Genomic DNA, 22,726 nt, shown 5'->3' with positions numbered 1-22,726 from the left:
GGGTAAACCCGTGTCTGATGTGTGCCAACTGAGTAGCTAGATAGTAATCTTTTAGTTCCATCACCACAAAACCCTCAACTAATTTATGCTTGTCTAGGTGTGACCATGCACATCTCGGACGTTTGCCCTGCCAGATACAATGCTTCAGGAGTTTGTGAAGAGCCATTAGGTAGGAAGAGGGCACCTGGATGGACAATGTGCAAAAGAGGTATAGGATCTTGGGAAGGATCATTGTTTTTAATGCAGCTAATCAGCCTGCCCAGGATATTTCCTTGTAAAATGACTGTGCAATGTCCTGTCTGTGTCTTAATTAAGGGTTGATAATTTGTTTCTGCCAATGATAGGACAGAAGTTAAACCTAGGTAGGGAATACCCTCCGACGTCCAAGTATATGGGATCTATAAGTGTAGATTCCAAATGGGTTTTAGTGTGATTATGCACTCCTAAGTCCAAGATTAGTGATTTAGTAAAATTATCCTTGTAGAAAGACACATTGCTGAAGGTGGACAAGAATTGGTGGATGAAAGGTATTGAGATCAAAGGATCAGTCAGGGATAAAATGACATCATCCGCAAATAGGCTCACAACGTGAGACTCTCCACGTAACCGAAAACCCAATATGTGTGGATGTGAGTGGATGGACTCTGCGAGGGGCTCTATCATGAGATTGAAAATGGATGGCAACAAGGGTACCCCCTGTCTGGTCCTTTCAGTGATAGAGAAGGGTTTGTAAAGTAGACCAGAGGTACAGATTTGGACCAACAAGGTAGAATATAGCACAAGAATTGCTGCTAGTATAGACCCCTGAAATCCGAATTTCTCCAGCATCAGTGAAATATAGCGCCAGTGGACTCTATCAAACGCCTTTTCTGCTTTAATAGACAGAAGCAGAGAAGGCATCTTAGATGTCCCAGCATAGTGCATTAGGTTCAGGATTCTTCTAGTAGCATCCAAAGCCTGCCTGCCACTCATAAATCCCATTTGATCTGATTTTATTGGGGAAGGGAGTACCACTACTAAGCGCCTCGCTAGAAGTTTTATGTCTATATTCAATAGGGAAATTGGGCGAAAATTGGCTGGCGAGTCAGGAGACTTACCCGGTTTGGGAATGGTAACATTGTGTGCGCGTAGCATGTCTGTTGGAAATTTCCTGGAGTCATTTTAGGATATAGGGGGATAGGATGGGGATAGGATGGATTTAAAGGCCTTAAAATATTCATTAGTGAAGCCATCTGGTCCAGGGGATTTATCACGAGGTAGAGTATCTATTGTCTTGGCGTTTTCCTCGCTGGTGAATGGGGAGTTAAGGAAAGATATTTGTGAGGGTAATAGATTTGGTAGGCGCAACTTTCCCAAAAATAACAGATAGCTTGGTCAGTGGGCTGGGGAGTGGAAGAGTCTTCCCGTAAATTGTACAATGATGCATAATAGTCTGCCAAAAGCTTGAGCGATGTCCTTCGGGCTAAGGAGTTTTGATTTAGTAAAGGGATGAATATGGAAGGGTATGTTGGACTTAGTTGTATGGGCTTTCAGCCTAGTAGATAAAAATATGCCTGTTTTATTGTGTTGTGAGAAATATTTTAGTTTAAGAGATCGCAGATATTGATCATGGTCATGAATAAGAAGTGTTCACAGTTCTGTGCGAAGCTTAGTTAGTAAATTGAATATGGAGGACGAGGGGCAGGATTTTTTTTCGGGCTCTAATGAGTGGATATTGTGTAATATGTTGGAGAGGGAAGCCTGGTGCTGTTTGTTTGGTCTTAGCTCCTAGCTGGATTAAAATACCCCTCATGTATGCTTTTTGGGCACCCCGTGTGGTGGCAGAGATATCTGGTGTGTCATTATAAGAGACAAAGGATTGGAGATGACGGGCCAGTAGGTCTCTGTGGTCGGTAGATTGGGCTATAGAATTATTGCAACGCCAAGTAGAACTTTAGGGGTAGAGTTATCTAGTCGTAGGGAGATAGTGGGCTCTGCATGGTCTGACTGTGTGATATCATGTATGTCAGAGGAAATTGTCTGTTGAAGCAGCCACTTGTCTTCTAAGAATAGATCTATACGTGAATATGAATTATGTGTAGCAGAAAAAGAAAGGTAAAATCTCTTTCATTTTCATGGAAACATCGCCAGGAGTCGTATAGTTCTTCACTGGTTATAAGGCCATTCAGAGAAAGTACTCGACCTCTAATCATGAAAGAAGAATCATTGGTTTGTTCGGAAACCATATTAAAATTTCCACACATCAATATATTACACTTTCACATCATAATTATTCATTTGAATAGCATAGAGAGCATGGGAGCATAGAGTGAAAGCAGCATTAAAATGTTGTATTGTTTGTAAATACTAAAATAATAAATCTACCCTCGGAATCAAAGTAAGCCCTTGTATACACGGTCGGACATTTCGACAACCAAATCCGTCGGATTTTGTCCGTCGGATCTTGTCCGAAACTGTTGCATACACACGGTCGGACAAAGTTGCCAAAAAATCAGATCTTTCAGAACGTGATGACGTAATTTCATTACGATGGGACTACGTTCAGGCTAGTAGCCAATAGCTTTGATGTAGGAATTTGATCTGAGCATGCGTGGCACTTTGTCTGATCGAAATTCTCTACACATGATCGGAGTATGTCCTATCGGACCAGTTTGTCGGAAAATATTTCCAGCAAGTTGGAAAATTTGGTCCGACGGATATTCCGACGGAAACAGTCCGATGCATACCACACACAGTCGGATTATCCGACAACACGGTCCGATAGGACACATTCCGACGGATTCTCCGACCGCGTGTACAAGGGCTAAGACTTATGTAGCTGGAAGGAGATAGTGTCTCTGACCACCACCAAGAGTCTCCTTTTCTTAACAGGTGCAGAAGAAAGAAAGATATGAGAGAAACTCCAATGTTGGGGGTAGCTCCTTTCTGGAAGTGTGTTTCTTGAATAGAAATGATTTCTGCTTTATAAGATAAAGATTCCTTCCACATAGATCTGCATTTGGCTGGATGGTTAAGTCCATTTACATTAAGAGATAAGATTTTCAGTCCCATGTGTGGAGGTGAAGCATTTGAGATCTAAATGTTGAGGGGCAACAGGGACCAGTGAGGTAAAAATCAAAGAGATGCCAATAGAGTGTTCGCTGTTGGAGAAATGTCAACTTACATATGAAAAGGTAGGCTCTGAGTATAAGTCGGCAACTGGTGGTGTGCTCACAAACAGAGGAAAGGAGAATGATCAAACGAAGGGAAGAAACATATTGGCATGCAAACCATGGGAGATCCAGCAATAACAGAAAACAAAAATAGACCCCATGAAGGGGCATAAAAAGGGAAGACCCGAGTAGAGGTCTTTGGGCAGAGTCAGCTGCAGAAAATGGGGGGAAAACAGTACGATGGATTGTACTCATAAGGAGGGCCTGCGATTGCCTGCAGTGGATGTATCAACAGTGTCATCATGAAATCTCCGGAACCAAGTATTGATTCTTCTGTGGGACCTTTGACCAGGATTTAGAAATCTTACATTTAGGCGATGTGTCAGAGTGCGGTGGTGGTGGCGGGAGGATACTCCAGCTCTTGAGGAAGACAATGCCTTCTTCTAAGGAGTGGACAGTCTTAGATGAACCATCACAGGTAAAACACTAGGCTGGCTAAGTATTTCAACTTTTATGTGATATTATGGTTGTGCAAGGCTTTGGTGATAGTGACCAGGTTATTACGCCATTGCATGGTGTATTGGGAGGAATCTGGGAAGATCTGGAGATTCCTAATCTTCTCCAGTAGCGAGCCCACCCGCCGTTCCACTGAAATTCCTCAGAGTGGGCTTCATGAGCATCCACCATTGTATTAACGGAGGGGGCAAATTCAGACATTTGTTCTTCTACTTGATCTACTCTATCTCCGAGCTCCTGTACTTCAGCTCTGCGGTGGTGCAGACCAGCCAGCAGATCAGTCTGTAAAGAAGCTCTGAGGGACAGAAGCATGCCCTATAAAGTAGTATCAGATATGGGCTGTCCACTAGTGGGGAAGGAGGCTATAGGGTCACCCAGGCCAGTGCTTGTATTAGGCTGTGAGTGTGCTTTACTCACCTCAGGTGTGTCAGTGACATTATCTTTGTCCTCAGGGTCCCGCCGGGGCCTGGATTTTGCTGGGCTTCTTGTGGAGGGTGTAGAGGGACCCAATCCTGTGGTTGCTGCATTGTTTATGCCCGTAGAGAATCCAGAAATGGGAGCCACTCTGCTTGGCTGAGTCAAGACAACCTGGCCAGGAAGAACCCGGTGAGTTTCTGCGGCTGTGGGGTGTCTCTGTGTCTCCGAGGCATGGCAGCAGGGACGGCAGACTGTTAGGCAGGCGGCTGTGTAGATGGATGGGTTCGGAGATGTGCCGATATCTGGCAATCCCTGATTCTCCCAAAGTACTCTTAGTTCAGGCTTCCATCAGCTTCGGTGGTCACCACTCTTCTATTTTTTTTGTAGTTGTTAGTTATTTGTGTCGTTTTTTTATCCTTTTTTTTTTTTTTTTCTCATTTTCTTTTTTCTTTGAAAACACCTTTAATAATAAGACTAATAATGCCCCGTACACACGAGAGGGATTAAGTCTGACAGACCTCCAAAGGAGTTCCGCCGGAGTTCCGACGGAGTTCTGGCGGACTTTTCGACCGAACGGACTTGACCACACACCATCACACCAAACTCCGACGGAGTCGAACGTGATGACGTACGACTGGATTCGACGTAGGAAGTTCATAGCCAGTAGCCAATAGCTGCCCTAGCGTCGGTTTTAGTCCGTCGGAGTAGCACACACACGAGCGAATTTTTCGAAGGGGACCGGGTCCGGCGGAGTTCCGTCGGGAAAATTTGAAGCATGCTTCATTTCTAAAGTCCGTCAGACTTTTGCGAAGCTAAAGTCCGTTGCAGCCCACACACGATCGGATAGTCTGACGGACTCGGTCTGACGGACTTTGGATGTTGAAAAGTCCGCTCGTGTGTACGGGGCTTAAGAGTTATTTTTGCGAGCAAGAACAGGTTGAGAATAAATGAAAGGGGTTCCTGTAACCCTCAGGAGTAATTTAAACCCTTTTTCACTTTAGTAAAAAAAAAAAACACCAACAACCACCATAATTGTGTCTTCCTGATTGCATTTTGCCAAAATGTTGTTGACATATTATTAGTTGCAGTGGCTGGGAGTGCATAGCAACAGTCATAAGGGACCAATTGTTCAGAGATAGGTTGTTCTGAGGTCTTTCCAGGTAAGTCACAGGCATCCCACAGGCTTGCAGAATTTTTCCCATTATCTGGTGACAATCAACCCATGTCTCTAGGTACCTTAACTGGCCGAATTAGGGTTTCTGGGCAATTTAACCTTAGCAGTTTCATTTTTTGCAAGGCTGTCCACATTTGCTTAAAGTGTATTGAACCCCAAAACTGGTAATTTTGTTTAGAGTAGGTAAGGTTTAGAACCATCATTTACTGTCTGTTTCTCTACTGGCTGAATTCACTCCTCTCTATATGCCCTGGTGACGATTTTCACCAAGATAGGAGCAAATAACTGAATTCTCACCAGAGCAAGAATTATGGGACCATTTTCAAATGGGGACACCTGTTCCAGAAATGATTTGTCTAAGAGGGAAATTTCTCTTATTTTTGTATACATTTTCTCTTGCTTCCTGTTGCATCCAAAGAACAGGAAGTAATGTCAATCTCCTCAATAGGACAAAGGCAACAAAAAAATAATCTGACAGAGATTTTAGCCCCTATCTACTCTATCCAAAACTGAAAAGTAATGTTTTGGCATACCATTCACCTTAAGAGCATGGAGGGCCTAAACCAGGGGTCTCCAAACATTCTAATGAGAGGACCAGTTCACTGTCCTTCAGACTTAAGGGGGGGCCAGACTGTGGTTATTGGGAGTAGAAAAGGTTGCAACAGCAATGGGAATAAACATCCCATCGTTGGTGTCAGTGGGAGGAACTGTGCCCCATTATTGGTGTCGTTGGGCCCCATTTTTGGTGTCATTGAGAGGAATTGTGCTCCATCGTAAGGAAAAGGAAATGTCAGCACTCAAGATGGCATCCAAAAAGGTTTTATTTCTTTATTAAGTAGACATGTACAATGCTATAAAACAGTCTACCTATTCCGGGCATTAGTCATGGCCTAAGGACTAAGGAGCCATGACTTAAGGACTAACATCCAAAATACGTAGGATGTTTTTAAGCATTGTGCATGCTTACGCAATAAAGAAATAACATTTTTGGGATTTTACCCCGAGTGCCAACCATCACTTTCCTTACTCTGGTATGTTTGATTTCTCCGCAGCCTCGAGGTCTGAGCACTGGGCGGAGCTTTTATGTGGGAAGGTTGTAGAGCCTATACACCTGTTTTACAATTGTGCTCTATCGTTGGTGTCATTGAGAGGAATTCTAGCCATTCAGTGTAGTCAGTGGGGGGGGGGGAATTATGCCCCATTGTTGGTGTCAGTGGATGAAAACAGTGTCCCCAGCAAGCAAAGGGCCGAATCTGGACCTTGGGTCCCAGTTTGGAGACCACTGTTCTAAACAGAAAAAAATGGGATGTCTTTTATTAGGATGATTTGTAGTTGTGGAGTTTCCATCTCCTTCTTAAAATGTGTCTAAAGCCAAAACTTTATTTCTTTTTTATTTTGATAGCATAGTGGAGGGTTAAAGCCACTATCAGTTTTTGTCTTTGCAATTTGTATCTCATTAGGGGGATTTTCCTTTACTTCCTGTCCAGTACACTCAACAGGAAGCAGGAGGACATCTTTCCAATGTGTGAAAAATTGTCAGTTGTCAAGGGAATAAGTGTCTCCATTAAAACATTTATCAGTATTTTATTTTTTTGTGGCAAGGTAAAATTTTGGATGTACTCTCATTTTTGTTTCCTGGTGACATTGGTGGGATTTAATGTAGATGACTAACTACAACATATATTAGATGCAGTTTAACTGAATCGGAGCTAAGGAAGGTGTCTTAGCACATGCTTCCATTTATTGGATTTTTACATTGAAAGAACAAAGTAGGTTACTTTTAGAACAGTGAATTTATCAAATCCAAAGTAGGCTGCTCTTATAAGTTGGAAGGCTAGCCGCAGGCTAGCCTGAATTTGTAGGAGGAGTCTGAGGGCTTTAAATCCCCCCTCCTCCATCAGAGCCTTCGTCGGCTCATTTCTGGGTTGTGAGCCGGTCGTCGGCTCATGGTGGCGGTTTCTCGCTCAGACACCACTGGAAAGTCTGCCCATCCTTCTCATCACCCCGTTCCATGAGGGGGCCTCCTACCTGTTGTCCATGCGGGGGGGATTCGGCCACCCATCAGCCGCCATCAGCTCTTTCTGCCACACTGATCTGGCTCCACGAGGGGGCTGCTCCGTCCGCCCGCTTCTCCCGGTGTTCCGCTGGGAGGGGGGGTTTTGGCCACCCATAAGCTCTCTGTCGCACTGATCTGGTTCCACGAGGGGGCCGCACCGCCCGCCCGCTTCTCCCGGTTTTCCGCCGGGCGAGGGGGGGGTTCGGCAGCCCATCAGCTCCCCTGTCGGGGGGGATCTGGCTCCATGAGGGGGCCGCCCGCCCGCTTCTCCCAATGTTACACTGGGAGGGGGGGTTTTGGCCACCCATAAGCTCTCTGCCGCACTGATCTGGCTCCACGAGGGGGCCGCACCGCCCGCCTGCTTCTCCCGGTTTTCCGCCGGGCGAGGGGGGGATTCTGCTGCCCGCCAGCTCCCTTGTCCTGGGGGGGGTCTGGCTCCACGAGGGGGCTGCCTGCCCGCTTCTGCCGGGAGAGGGGGGTTTCGGCTGCCACCAGCTCCCCTGTCCGGGCTAGATCAGGCTCCACAAGGGGGCCACCCGCCCATTTCTCCCGGTGTTTTGCCGGGAGAGGGGGGATTCGGCTGCCACCAGCTCCCCTGTCTGGGGTAGATCAGGCTCCACTAGGGGGCCACCCGCCCGTTTCTCCCAGTGTTCCGCCGGGTGAGGGTGGGATTCGGCTGCCACCAGCTCCCCTGTCTGGGGTAGATCAGGCTCCACAAAGAGGCCACCCGCCCGTTTCTCCCGGTGGTCCGCCAGGAGAGGGGGGATTCGGCTGCCCGCCAGCTCCCCTGTCCGGGGTAGATCAGGCTCCACGAGGGGGCCGCCTGCCTGCTTCTCCCGATGTGTTCCGCCGGGAGAGGGAGGAGTCGGCTGACCGCCGGCTCCCCTGTCCTGGGAGGATCTGGTTGCATGAGGGGGCTGCCTGGCCATTTCTCCCCATATGTTCCGCCAGGGGAGGGGGAGGTAGTGGCCGCTGGCCAGCTCCACATGCATGCAGTTCTGGGGGGGCAGCCCGCCCATTTCTCCCGGGCTCACGCTGGGGGGGAAATCCGTCCTCCCTGCCGCTCATCTGGGTCCATGGGGGGGCATCCCCCCACTCATCCGGGCTCAGGCGGTCATTGTGGAGGCTGGGTACATTTGTGCATGTTGTGTGTGTGTGTGTGTATATACATGTACATATATATGTGTGTGTGTGTATATATATATGGATATGTGTATATGTTCATGTTCACATTCACAGAGGGGCATGGTACTTCCAGTGATGAGAGGTATGTGGGTGTAGCTGTTGTCTGAGAATGGATGGGGGGGGGATGTTTGCATCACTGCAGGGAATGCCGGTATTCTCTGTGACTGGTGTTTTACATGTTGGGTTTATGTGTCATGGCATGGCTCGGGAGCCTAGGGAGCAAGGTGGTCGAGACTTGCTTGTGAATTCTGGCTTCTTGGACACAGAGCTAGGGGTAGATGGGGGCAGCCAAGCAGGTGGGGATCGGTTCATGGGGTAGCTCCACTGCCATGGTCATTTTTGATTCATGCCTCACGTATTTGTTCTGTCTCGGTTAAGCAGCGGTTCTGTCGTCTATGTGGGTCTTTTCAGAGGGTCTGTCACTAGGGTGTTCCATCAGAGCTTTCGTTCTTAGCATTCATAGTTTTTCCTGTCGTAGCTTTTCACTTCATTTCATTTTTCCCAGTCGTAGCGTTTTCCTTGCCTAGCGTTTTCCCTGCTGTAGCATTGTCCGGTCACAGCGTTTTCATTTGTTGCTTTTTCCTCTCTCTGCATTTCATTTCGCAGCATTTCTGGTCATAGCTTTTCTGTGCGGATCCTTACAGGCTATGATTTGTTTATCTGTTTGTCGTCCCTCAATTTTCTCATCCGTACGTCATATGATACACGCTCATTTCATTACACTTGTACGTCTACCCACCTCAGTCTGTGGGGATACTAGCCCTGAGGTTTGTCTTGCTACCTGTCGATTTTTCTGCCATTGCATTTCACTCGTAGCATTTTGGTTAGCCAGGGCTCATATGCAGGGTCTGTCACGCCTACAGACCCATACGGGCTGAGGTTTCATTGGTAATTGATTGTCGTCCCACAATCTTCTCACCCGTATACCGCACATCATACGTTGCACGCTTATTTCATCACTCTTGTTCATCTACCCACCACGGTCTGTGGGTACACCAGCCCGGAGAGTTTGTTTGTTATCTGTCTCTGTTGTTCTGTCCTAGCATTTCGTTCGTAACTTTCATGTCATAGCTTGTTGTTCTTAGCATGTCTATTAGCTAGGGCTCACATCCAGGGTCCGTCACGTCTACGGACCCATACGGGCTGAGGTTTCGTTTTTAAGTGATTGTCGTCTCACAATCTTCTCGCCCGTATACCATACATCATACGTGCACATTCACCATACCTTTACTACTACCCACCACAGTCTGTGGGTACCTCAGCCCTGAGTGTTCGTTTTTAATTGCCTGTCTTGGCGCTGCAGGTTGCTCGGGCTCGCTCACTACATACACTAGGGTTGGGTCAGCATTAGGTTCACATTCACGTGCTGTTGGTCTTGTCATTTATGCACTTACATCCTCATACTTATCTGGTACGTAGGGCTGTTGTTGTTTTGTGGGTTGGTTGTCTGTTCTCTTTGCGCCAGTTGTCTTTTCCGTTAGGGTATGGGGTGGGTTGCTGAGGAGGCCGGTTCACATTCATCCCTCCACCGTCACATGGGGTTTCAGTGCATGGTAGCACCCCATCGTTAGGGGTGGGACAGTTCCAAACTCTTAGCTGAGTTTATTGCTGGGGTACCCCTTTCCCGGCCTCAGCTGGGGGGGCAGTTTTTTAGGTGGTTATTCCCAACTCTGTCACAACCTCTTCCATCCACCAGCGCAGCACATGTTTCCGTGCAGGATTCTTCAACTCAGTTCATGCGATTCTCTAGACGCTCTTGTATTGTTAATCAGGATGGTGGGGTTCATAGCCCGTTCGGCTGGCACTGAGGTTTCAGCTGCGGCTCCTGTTCTTCTCAGTGCACCTTCAGGTGATGTTGGAATTTCTCACGATGGCATGCGGTACTGGGGGCAGTGTGGTCTCAGGTAATCGATCTGGCCAATGCTTCTTATCCAGGTTATTTCCGTGGGCTTCTCACGAAGGCGGGATGGTCTCATAGGTTCATGTTTATGGCTTTCGTTGTTATTGCATCGGCAATTTGGCCTCATCTGCCAATTCCATGAAGGATCTATCAGGTGACCAGTTTTCAGGACCTATGAACTCCTGTCAGTCTGTCCATTTTCTGTGGCTCACCCTCTCTTACCGGCAAGGGAGGGAAGTCGGGGATGTTCTCTTTGGCACGGCTACCAGTTACCGGTCAGGTTTTCGTGGTGTTTCAGATTTCCTGTCTCCTTCCCTTGGCACAGTTCCCAGTTAGTGCTCTAGGCAGTTCTCTCTTACCACGCTTACAACTTCCCCTTCGTTGGTAGATGGGTAAGCCAGGGGCTTGTGGTTATATTTCTGTACCATAGTCATGGTGTCTGGTAAAGTAAGTTGGCCTTCTCTGCAACATTCCTTGGGCCTGCTCTTTCTCCATCCTCTCACTGCAAACAGTTTGTTCTCACGTCCAGGTTACTTGCCAGACCAGGCTTGAATCCTAACCCCTTTTCTGTATATTCATTTGGTTCCTGGGAAACTCATGTAGGTCCCGCACAGGGGGTCCTTTCTTTACATCAGGTTCATGGGGCGCTGGAAATCCTCCATGTTAGCAGCTACAGACGTAACCCCCCTTTTCTGTAGTCATCCGGGCATTTGCTTTTTCTGGACTTACGGTTGTTGCGGGCCCTTCTTTGTAGCTTTCACATCACACCTAGTTTGTGTCTCTTTTTGCCCTCTTTTAGGCATACTGTCCAGCCAGGCCAAGGCACACCTCAGGCCTTGGTAGTTAGGGTCATCATATTTCCAAGTGAAGACTCTGACTACAAGTTGGAAGGCTAGCCTGAATTTGTAGGAGGAGTCTGAGGGCTTTAAATCCCCCCTCCTCCATCAGAGCCTTCGTCGGCTCATTTCTGGGTTGCCACCCACCCGTTCCCCTATACTTTCATCATTCCATTTATATTTCATTCAGGGTATGCCCTCTTTTAGGCATACTGTCCAGCCAGGCCAAGGCACACCTCAGGCCTTGGTAGTTAGGGTCATCATATTTCCAAGTGAAGACTCTGACTACAACTTCTGTATATTGAACCAGCGATGGAAACGTTGACAATCAGGAAGAAGATAATGATAACCTACCTGCTACACTGGACACTTTCCCTTCGGAACATGGGAGACATTCATAACAGCAGGCATGGATTCTATGGCTTGGGATCTTTCTGTATCCAGGAAGACATCTTTTATTGCAGCGGAATTCAGGCATCTTGAATATGAAATAAAATTAAAAAGATCTGAAGGAACCAATCTCTTACCATTGGGTCATTCACTTTCACTTGTTTAAAACACTAAAAACGCTATGTTACACTGAGGAGATGCTAGCATAGGCAGGGTGGCAGAAGAGTGACATTTGAAACAATTGAGTAACCATCAAATGATTCATGAAGCACCATAAGCACTTCAGTTACATCATGGATGGAATAAATTGGACCTATAATAAACATTACTATAAAGTTATACTTAGGGGTCTATTTATAAGTGTTTTCACCAAAAATTCACAAGCTTTTCTAATTGAATCTTATGAGAAAAATGTGTGGATTTGGGTTGAAAGTTTGCATTTGATAAAATATAGCTCACATGAGGGGTTGATTTACTAAAATTGGAGTGTGTAAAATATGGTGCAGCTCTGGATCAGATTTTGGGATTCCTGATTGCACGGGAGAGCCTGGAGAGGCACCGATAGGTGGTCGGAGGGTGGATGTCCCTTCCCACCTCCTATAAAAGCAATCCAGTGGCTAATTAGCTATTAAAATGGCTTTTACAAAAACAAGAATCGCTGGCTAAAAAAGAGAATATCAGGATGAGACCCATAGCTGCAGGCATCATCCCGGGATAACAACTGAAAGTCAAGGATGTCCATGGACGTCCACCCATAGGGAAGTGGTTAATATGTCATCAAGTATTAAATTAATTTTTTTACACTGTCTTTTCTCCATGTGATATTTTCAAGATGGATGTGATAATGCATATCCCCATCTGATGAGTCTTCAAATCTTCCTACAACTTTTCTATTAATTTTCATTCCAGTCACATCGATTTCCTTTGAAATTATCCAGTTTTCTAGTTGAAGCTTAGAAGACATCTCTCCTCTTTCATTAAAGAAAATGTCTTCTCCATTTTTATCTTTGTAATGAACTCTGGCAATATAACTTTCCAGCTGTTAGGAAACATAGGTAAAACACAATTAAAGCAGAAAAACATTACTATGTAGTGCATCCCGATGAACAACAAAGGTTAACTTTAATTAATAATTTTTTTCATGTCTATCGGTATGGAATAAGTTGAAACACTTACCCTATTCCTCGTTTCTGTAGGCTTCTTCTCTGCCCTATTTCCAGTCCCCAAATCTGCTCCTCTTTCCTGGTCATCTAGTTGTCCTCTTTCCTAGTCGTCTGGTTCTCCTCTTTCCTGGTCATCTAGTTGTCCTTTTTCCTAGTCCTCTAGTTGTCCTCTTTTCTGGTCGTCTGGTTCTCCTCTTTCCTGGTCGTCTGGTTGTAGTCTCTCCAAAGTCTTCATGTATAATGTAGGACTGGTGGTACTAAATCCCACAAGAGAATGTTGAGAGCCTGCTCATATTTCGATGGTGGGGGAGATTTTGGGCTTTCAGGGAAATTACATATAAGGTAGATCCTTCACCTTACAGACCACCTCACTGAGGTCGGATTAGTAAAATTTTGTCCCAACAGAGGTCCGAATATTTGTGAGATGATTCAGAGTTCACATCATGGCCCTCTCCTCCTATATCACAATTCTGGTCATCTAGTTGTCCTCTTTCCTGGTCGTCTGATTCTCCTCTTTCCTGGTCGTCTGGTTGTAGTCTCTCCAAAGTCTTCATGTACAATGAAGGACTGGTGGTCCTAAATCACACATGAGAATGTTGAGAGCCTGCTCATATTTCAATGGTGGGAGAGATTTTTGGCTTCCAGGAAATTACATATAAGGTAGATATTTCACCTTACAGACCACCTCACTGAGGTCGGATTAGTAAAATTTTCTTCCAACACGGCCCTCTCCTCCTATGTCACAATCCTGTTCCTAGGGCTGGTTCACACCAGAATGCAGAGAGGGAAAAGCATGTTCCTTGCACATTTCCTGCACTGTGCTCAAAAAGCACTGCCTGTGCATTCTAATTTGGTTGTCAGGATATTCTTAACCACTTCCCGACCAGCGCACGACGATGTACGTCGACAGAATGGCACGGGCAGGCATATTGGCGTACATGTACGTCCAATATTCGTTGCCGCCGTGCCATCGGGAGCGCGCCGCCGGCGGCGCGCTCCCGCGCTGGTTGGGACCCCCGTGAGTCCGGTCGCGGGACCCGCGGACTCGATCGCCGTGGGCATCCCCGCGATCGTCTCACGGAGCGGCCGAATGGAGGAAATGCTGTATAAACAACATTTTCCCATTCTGCCTAGCAACTAGTGACGCTTATCTCTGCTTCATGTGATTGGAGCAGAGATCAGTGTACACTAAATGAAAGCCCAACCCCCCCACAGTTAGTAACACACCCCTAGGAACACTTAACCCCTACACTGCCACCCACAGGTTAACCCTTTCACTGCCAGTGTCATTTACACAGGAATCACTGCATTTATATAGCAGTGATTACTGTATAAATGACAATGGTCCCAAAAATGTGTCAAAAATGTCCGATGGGTCCCTGACAATGTCGCAGTCACAATAAAAATCGCAGATCGCCGCCATTACTAGTAAAAAAAAAAATAATAAAAAATTATTAATAAAAATGCTATAAAACTATCCCTATTTTGTAAACGCTATAACTTTTGCGCAAACCAATCAATAATCGCTTATTGCGATTTTTTTTACCAAAAATATGTAGAAGAATACGTATCGGCCTAAATTGAGGGAAAAAAATGTTTTTTTATATATTTTTGGGGGATATTTATTATAACAAAAAGTAAAAAATAATGCGTTTTTTTCAAAATTGTCGCTCTATTTTTGTTTATAGCGCAAAAAATAAAAACCGCAGGGGTGATCAAATACCACCAAAAGAAAGCTCTATTTGTGGGAAAAAAAGGACGTAAATTTTGTTTGGGAGCCACGTCGCACGACCGCGCAATTGTCAGTTAAAGCGACGCAGTGCCGAATCGCAAAAAGTGGTCTGGTCTTTGACCAGCAAATTGGTCCGGTCTGAAAGTGGTTAATGACACCCCAAATGCAGATCACAAACGCAGTGTGTTTGCCTGCACCAGATTACATACAGTATTACCGCAGCATCATGTGATTTGGTGTGGTGAATTTGTGAAAAGTCTTATTGTTCGAACCGGTAAAAATTGCATCACACTGAATCGCACAGGAACAGACTTTGTTCCTGTGCAATTCAGATGTGAACCAAGCCTGTCCTCAGTCCCCCTTCAAATCTAGGTGCCCCAGTTTACATCATAATCCCACCATCACAGTAGTGTCCTCTGACCCACGATAATGTTCTCTGCACCCCACACAATAGTATCACCCCAATTTAATGTCTTCTGCCCTCCCCCCCCACAGTAGTGTCCTCCCCTGCCACACACATATCAGTGTCCTCTGCTCCATCATGTCACCCCCACCCAGTAGTGCCCTCTGCCCACCCTTAGTATTGTCCTCTGCCTATACGGTAGTGTTCTCTGCCTCCTCCACAGTAATCACCCCCACCCCATCCCTTCCCACAGCAGTGTCCCCTGCCCCTTCACCATACCGCCCAACTTTTTGAGCTGGGAATGAGGGACACCTATTAGCAAAAGGTATGTAGGCATAGAACACACCCCATGCCACGCCCTCTTAAAGGAGAATTCTACAAAAAAAATGAATAGGTAAACCCAGAAGTGCTTTTTTTTTTACCACTACTATTCCTTTATATTGGCTTTTGAAATTTACAAATACAGCAATTTAGAAATTAGATGAAAGGTTTAGCACCGGAAAAACACTTTTTGAAACATAATAAGTGCATTTTATATACAACTATGTAGATCAGACCAAAATGAGGGACAAATGGGGGGGAATGAGGGACAGAGGGACTTTGTTCCAAATCAGGGACAGTCCCTCGAAATCAGGGACAGTTGGGAGCTATGCCTTCACTCTCCTACCTTAATGCACAGCAGAGCAGAGAGAGGGAGGCAGGACAGTTCTGAATGGAGGGTTACAGCCGAAGCTGCCAGAGTTAACTTTTCATATTAACAAACTGATAATTGGTTGCTAAGACCGCTCTCCATCCTAGCAACAAATCACCAGCTTTTTAATATGAAAAGTTAGCTCTAACTCCCACCCTCCATCCAGAATTGTCCTGCCTTCTGTTCTCTGCTGTGATGTGCGGATTACAGCAGCAGTGGAGGGTGGAAGAAGAACCCACACCTAAGTGGCTGACTGCTGGTCAACTTTAAATAAGCTAGACCACTTCATTTAAAAACTTTCAAGTTGTTTTCCATTGATTTCTTTATACAGATTTTTTTACAATTTCAGCCAATCAGAAAATCGGCTGGGGTGCCAACATTGTGGGATCCCTGGACAGGTGAGTGTCCTAATATTAAAAGTCAGCAGCTACAGTATTTGTAGCTGCTGACATTACATTTTTTGGTGGGGGGGGGGGGGTGGCTGGACCTCCTCTTTAATACGAGAGTTACTACCTCTATCCTTTGGACACAGGAAAGGTTGCGAGCACTGAACTTATTCTCTCTGGAGAAGAGATGCTTGAGAGGGGATATGATTTCAATACACAAATACCGGACTGGTGACCCCACAATAGGGATACAACTTTTTTGCGGAAGGGAGTTTAACAAGACACGTGGCCACTCATTAAAATTAGAAGAAAAGAGGTTTAACCTTAAACTATGTAGAGGGTTCTTTACTGTAATGCTGCGTACACACGATCGGACATTCCGACAACAAAATCCATGTTTTTTTTTTCGACCGATGCTGGCTCAAACTTGTCTTGCATACACACGGTCACACAAATGTTGGCGGAAATTCCGACCGTCAAGAACGCGGTGACGTACACGTATGACGAGCCGAGAAAATTGAAGTTCAATAGCCAGTGCAGCTCTTCTGCTTGATTCCGAGCACGCGTGGAATTTTGTGCGTCAGAATTGTGTACACACGGATTTTGTTGTCGGAAAATTTGAGATCCAGATCTCAAATTTTGTTTGTTGGAAATTCTGATGGAAAATGTCCGATGGAACCTACACATCGTCAGGATTTCCAACAACAAACTCCCATCGAACATTTGTTGTCAGAAATTCCAACAGTGTGGATGCGGCATAAGAGCCTCAAGGATGTGGACTTCCCTTCCACAGGCGGTGGTCTCAGCAGGGAGCATTTTCACTTCAAAAGTTTTTTATTGGTAACAGGAACAAAGAATACAGAGATAACAGCCATATAGTATCAATAAAAAATAAAAAGCAAGAGTCTGATACATAACAAATAAGGCCAGACAGAGTACATCATAGGCACATATTAACACACATGGCGATTATTTTAAACGAGCTCGTAAAGCAGGTCCCAGATCTGCCACGGGCTCCAAAGGAGGCCTGCTACGTGACAGGGCCAGGACCCTCACGAATTTGACATTCAGAGTGCAGTTTATTGCCATCTCGCAGGAAACAGTGCAAGAACAAAAACAGGACTGCTAATAACCTATGTTACCTAAATAAGTATCAAAAAGATATAGAGGATATACACGAACAGAGAGCAACAAAGAGGGAGGATAGGGGAGCTGAAGAGGTACGAAGATCGGGGAAAGAGAAGGAGTAGGATAATTAGAAGAAAGAGAAGAGGAAAAAAGGCAGAGGCGCCAGGGAGAAGAAGAGGGGGGAAAGAAGGGAGGTCGGCCGACTCACACCAAGAAAAAAAAAAGGGGGGGGCAAAAGGTATACACGTACGACTGGATCAGGGGATATGTATGTTTAAGGGTTCAGTAACTGTCTATAAAAGTGCGGTGGCAGGTAATGGTCAACCCAGGGTTGCCAAATTTTAGTGTGGCGAGGGATCTTGTCCAAAACAGTGGCTTCAATACGACTATGAATCATAGCTTGTGTGACCCGATTTTTCACTTCGGTTACATGAAGGGCTGGACTTTTCCATGCTTTGGCAATTGTTTGCTTAGCTGCCGTGGTAAGCTGCAGAGATAAACGTATCTGCGCCGTGGTGTGAGAGTCTGGATAAAAATTCAAGAGGGCCATTGCAGGGTCAGGGGTTATCGGTTTCTGAAACATAGTGGATAACATTTGGAATACTGTTGCCCAGAAGCATTGCGCCACAGGGCATGTCCACCAGATGTGCATGTGGGTACCTCTTCCGCCGCAATTGCGGAAACAATTTGGAGAGTAGGACGGTAGGAATTTGGCTATTCTGTCAGGCACTAGGTACCATCTCATAAGCACTTTGTAACTGGCTTCAAGGGCAACAATATTGTGTGACGAGATTTTTGTGTTGTGCCATACACTGGACCAGTCCTCCTCATCCAAGGTTAGTGACAAATCTTTGACCCATTGTTGTGCGTAGATCGGCAATGTCGTGGACCGGGAGGTAAGGTATTCATACAATTGGGATATAATGCCCGGTGCGTGAGGGTCGGAGTCGCAAATCTTCTCAAATATGGAAAGAGCATGTGGCGTCACAGCTGGATTAATGACCCCCCCGCACGAAGTGAGAAATTTGGAGGTAACGAAAATATTCAGTATTGGGAAGTTTGGCTTGGGTTTGGATGGACAGGAATATTTTGAGAGTGCCCCCAGCCACTAGGTCACAAATACGGGTTAAACCTGCCTGGGCCCACGCCCGGAAAGAGGCAGGTTCTGTATATGCCGGGTAGAAGTGTTTATGGCCTATGAATGAGAGGAGCGGGGAGTGCAGGGATCGTAGGTTAAACCGTTTGCATAAACTATCCCAGAGCTTCAGGGTGTGCTGGGTGATGGGGTTAATAATGGGATCCCGAGCTGTACGGGGGAGCCATAAAAGATTTGCCAAAGGTATCGGGTGTATGTCTATCGCTTCCAGGCTCACCCATAGAGGGATCTCAAACTTAGCATGGTACAGGGTCATTTGGGCCAGTTGGGCTGCATGATAGTAATGAGAGAAGTTAGGAACCCCCAGTCCCCCCCACTTATGATGTCGGAGTAGCACAGATCTTGTCACCCTAGGCCAGCAGGGAGCATTGATAGTTTCAAGAAACTATTAGATAAGCACCTGAACGACCACAACATACAGGGATATACAATGTAATACTGACATATAATCACACACATGGGTTGGACTTAATGGGCTTGTGTCTTTTTTCGACCTCACCTACTATGTAACTATGTATGTAACAGTTGAAGAAAACTTACTTTCCTTTTTAATCCATATATTTTTGGGACATTTATGTCTTTCAGTAATTGATGCAAAGCATGAGCCATAGCATATACCACGTTGTAAGCATAGTAATATTTTGAAAGGCCTCTATAAGGATATCTGTCTCCTAGAACCATATTCATCCCAGTGCAGTTATATAAATGGGACTTATACAAATAACGTGTCCAATTATTTTTCAGTTCATTCGAAGAAAGACACCCAAACTTCTGGAGCCAAATATCCTCCAGTAATGGATCATCTGGCCTCTTGGATGGACTTATATTTTCCATATAATCCTTTACACCAGGGATAGACTGATCAGGAAATAGAAGGAATAAACTGCAATTTATCTGTGGGGTGATTAATTTAATGTACCCATAAGATAAGATGATTCTCCATGGTTCATTCAAGATTAAAGTGGCATTGTAATCCAGAGATGTTAAATCTATTAGAAATTCTAAAACCTCCATGGAAAATTGACCACAAATGATTATAGCTTCGGTTGTTGAATTTATAACAGCATAGGTTTTCTTTAACTTATCTTCCACATCATCAGTAACAATAATAACAAACGCAATACAGATTGCGTTGCTGGTCATCAACTCTCGAAATTCCATTGTTCTCATGCCATCACTTGGTGTAATTATCCCAACCCAATTCCATCCAAAATGCTTCAGAAGCTTTACTACAGCTAAATAATAAGAATGATCATCGTGAACTGTCCGGTAAAAACTTGGATTTATTTTTCTTTGATTTAGGAGTGGGTCAGTTACATTAAAATTGATCTACAGGAGGAGAATAGACTATAAAGATGTAAAGAAATAATAGCGAAAAATGGCGCAGAAAAGTGTTGCCACAAATCTTAATACTTATTCAGACAAGACTGGTCATATTGGACAGGAAGGGAAAGATACCAATGTAAAACAAGTAAAATATGCTAAAATGCTAAAAGGACATTATAGTCCATGGAAAAAAAATCTATTAACCACTTGACCACTGGGCACTTAAACACCCTTAATAACCAGACCAATTTTCAGCTTTCGGTGCTCTCACATTTTGAATAACAATTACTCAGTCATGCAACACTGTACCCATATGACATTTTTGTCCTTTTTTTCACACAAATGGAGCTTTCTTTTGGTGGTATTTAATCACCGCTCGTTTTTTTATTTTTTGTGCTATAAAAGAAAAAATACCGAAAATTCTGTAAAAAAATGAATTTTTCTTTGTTTCTGTTATAACATTTAGCAGATTAGTAATTTTTCTTCATACATTTTGGCCAAAATTTATACTACTACATATCTTTGGTAAAAATAAGTACAAATTGGTGGATATTATTTGGTCTTTGTGAAAGTTATAGAGTCCACAAGCTATGGTGCCAATATCTGAAAATTGATCACACCTGAAGTACTGACGGCCTATTTCAATTCTTGAGACCCTAACATGCCAGAAAAGTACAAATACCCCCCAAATGACCCCTTTTTGGAAAGAAGACATTCCACGGTATTTAGTAAGAGGCATGATGAGTTTTTTGAAGTTGTCATTTTTTCCCACAATTCTTTGCAAAATCAAGATTTTTTTTACTTTTTTTTTTCACAAAATTGTCATATTATCAGTTAATTTCTCACACACAGCATATGCATACCACAAATTACACCCCAAAACACATGTGTGAGACTTTTATTCAGCGTGGCCACATACAGAGGCCTAACATGCAGGGAGCGCCATCAGGCGTTCTGGAGCACCCAGGACAATTCTGACATTTCTCTCCTACATGTAAAAATCATCATTTATTTGCTAGAAAATTACATAGAATCCCAAAACATTATATATGTTTTTTTTAGCAAACACCCTGGAGAATACAATGGTGGTCATTGCAACTTTTTATCTCGCATGGTATTTGCGCAGCAATTTTTCGAATGCTTTTTTTTGGAAAAAAAACAGTTTTGTGCTTAAAAAAAAAAAAACACAGTAAAGTTGGCCCAATTTTTGCATAATGTGAAAGATGAAGTTACGCTGAGTAAATAGATACCTAACATGTCACTCTTCAAAATTGCACACGCTCGTGGAATGGCGCCAAACGTCGCTACTTAAAAATCCCCATAGGCGACGCTTTCAATTTTTTTTACTGGTTTTATGTTTTAGGTTACAGAGGAGGTCTAGGGCTAGAATTATTGCTCTCGCTCTAACGTTCGCAGCGATACCTCACATGTGTGGTTTGAACACCGTTTTCATATGTGGGTGAGACTTACGTATGCGTTCACTTCTGCATGCGAGCACATGGGGACAGGGGCGCTTTAAAAAAAATATATTTTTTTTATTGTTCATTTTACTTTATTTATTTTAGTTTGACATTTTTTTCACCAAAAATAAATTTTTTGATCACTTTTATTCCTATTACAAGGAATGTAAACATCCCTTGTAATAGGAATATGGCATGACAGGTCCTCTTTACAGTGAGATATGGGGTCATTAAGACCCCGCATGTCACCTCTACATTGGGAAGCCTTAAAAAAAAAAAAGATTCTGGCAAGTCAGTAGAAGCACCGGAGGGCGGCGGGAGGGGGATGTATATGGCTGGGTATTGCAGGGTATCACTGACTATGGCTGGGTATTGCAGGGTATCTCCGAGTATGGCTGGGTATCTCCGGGTATGGCAATTTATGGCAGGGTATTGCAGAGTATTGGCAGGGTATTGCAGAGTATTGGCTGGAATTGTACTGCAGAGTATTGGCGGGTGTTGCAGAGTATTGGCGGGTGTTGCAGATTATTTGCGGGTGTTGCAGAGTATTGGCTAGTGTTGCAGAGTATTGGCTAGTGTTGCAGAGTATTGGCTAGTGTTGCAGAGTATTTGCGGGTGTTGCAGAGTATTTGCGGGTATTGCAGAGTATTGGGGGGGTATTGCAGAGTATTTGCTGGTACTGCAGAGTATTGGGGGGTATTGCAGAGTATTTGCTGGTACTGCAGAGTATTGGGGGGTATTGCAGAGTATTTGCTGGTACTGCAGAGTATTTTCTGGTACTGCAGAGTATTGGGGGGTATTGCAGAGTATTTGCTGGTACTGCAGATTATTTTCTGGTACTGCAGAGTATTGGGGGGCATTGCAGAGTATTTTCTGGTACTGCAGAGTAATGGCAGGGAATTGAGGGGTTAAATTTCGGTGAGCAGCGAAGTGGGCACTGCAGTTGCAGCCCACAGCGCTGCTGACACCGATCTCTTCCCCCTCCGCTGTACCGATCGGTACAGAGAGGGGGAGGGAGGAACCGGCGTCATAACATGACTTCGGTTTGTTTACAAGTGATCACCCTGTCATTTGATGGAGCGATCACGTGGTAAACGGCCGCAATGAGGCCAGGGGGCCCGCAAGAGTGGAATTCTGGGAGGACATCATATGACGGCCTCCCAGAGTTAAACAACCGCCCTGTAGCCGTCATTCGGCTATGGGACGGTTGTTAAGTGGTTAAACCCCCGGTAACAGCTCCTCCATTGCGATTTATAATCCCTGCAGATAACAAAAAGAGACAGCAGAGGGCCCCAACTCAATGTAGCGTATATAGATTTTTTTTTTTTAATTATCGAAAAGTAAGTAGCAACTCACATGAACTCAATCAGTAAAGACATATCTCAATGCCGCCATTTTATAAGTGTAGCTAGAGACATGCCTTTACTGATTTTAATCATGTGAGTTGCTACTTGTTTCTAGATAATAACATATTCCATATATGCTACACTGTCACTTTTCATGTTATAAAGATGTAAAGAAAATGTATTTAATTGTAAGTTTCATATAATATTATCAATAATTGTAGTGGGAAATATAATGTTTATTTATTAGGCATATGTACCTTAGAAACACAATATCTCAGGGTCAGTCCTCTCTGGGAGTGACATAAAGAA

General features: G+C 44.6%; 1 protein-coding gene across 1 annotated transcript in view; it reads right to left on the bottom strand.

Annotated features, from left to right (window-relative positions):
- LOC143975987 (vomeronasal type-2 receptor 26-like) overlaps positions 1-22,726 on the bottom strand; it is a 49,970-nt gene that overhangs the window by 5,421 nt on the left and 21,823 nt on the right. Inside the window, exons 4-6 of the mRNA XM_077478516.1 lie at positions 18,826-19,520; positions 12,429-12,665; positions 11,591-11,714 (exon numbers count right to left, since the gene is read on the bottom strand). Coding sequence (XP_077334642.1) covers positions 11,591-11,714; positions 12,429-12,665; positions 18,826-19,520 — 1,056 coding nt within the window. The remainder of the gene's footprint in view (positions 1-11,590; positions 11,715-12,428; positions 12,666-18,825; positions 19,521-22,726) is intronic.

The sequence above is a fragment of the Lithobates pipiens genome, unplaced genomic scaffold, assembly GCF_037356315.1.
Source record: "Lithobates pipiens isolate NorthernLeopardFrog02 unplaced genomic scaffold, aLitPip1_a1.2 Scaffold_13, whole genome shotgun sequence".
NCBI classification, from domain to species: Eukaryota; Metazoa; Chordata; class Amphibia; order Anura; family Ranidae; genus Lithobates; species Lithobates pipiens.
Note: the sequence above shows the minus strand (reverse complement) of the source record. Positions and strands in the feature narration are given on the sequence as shown.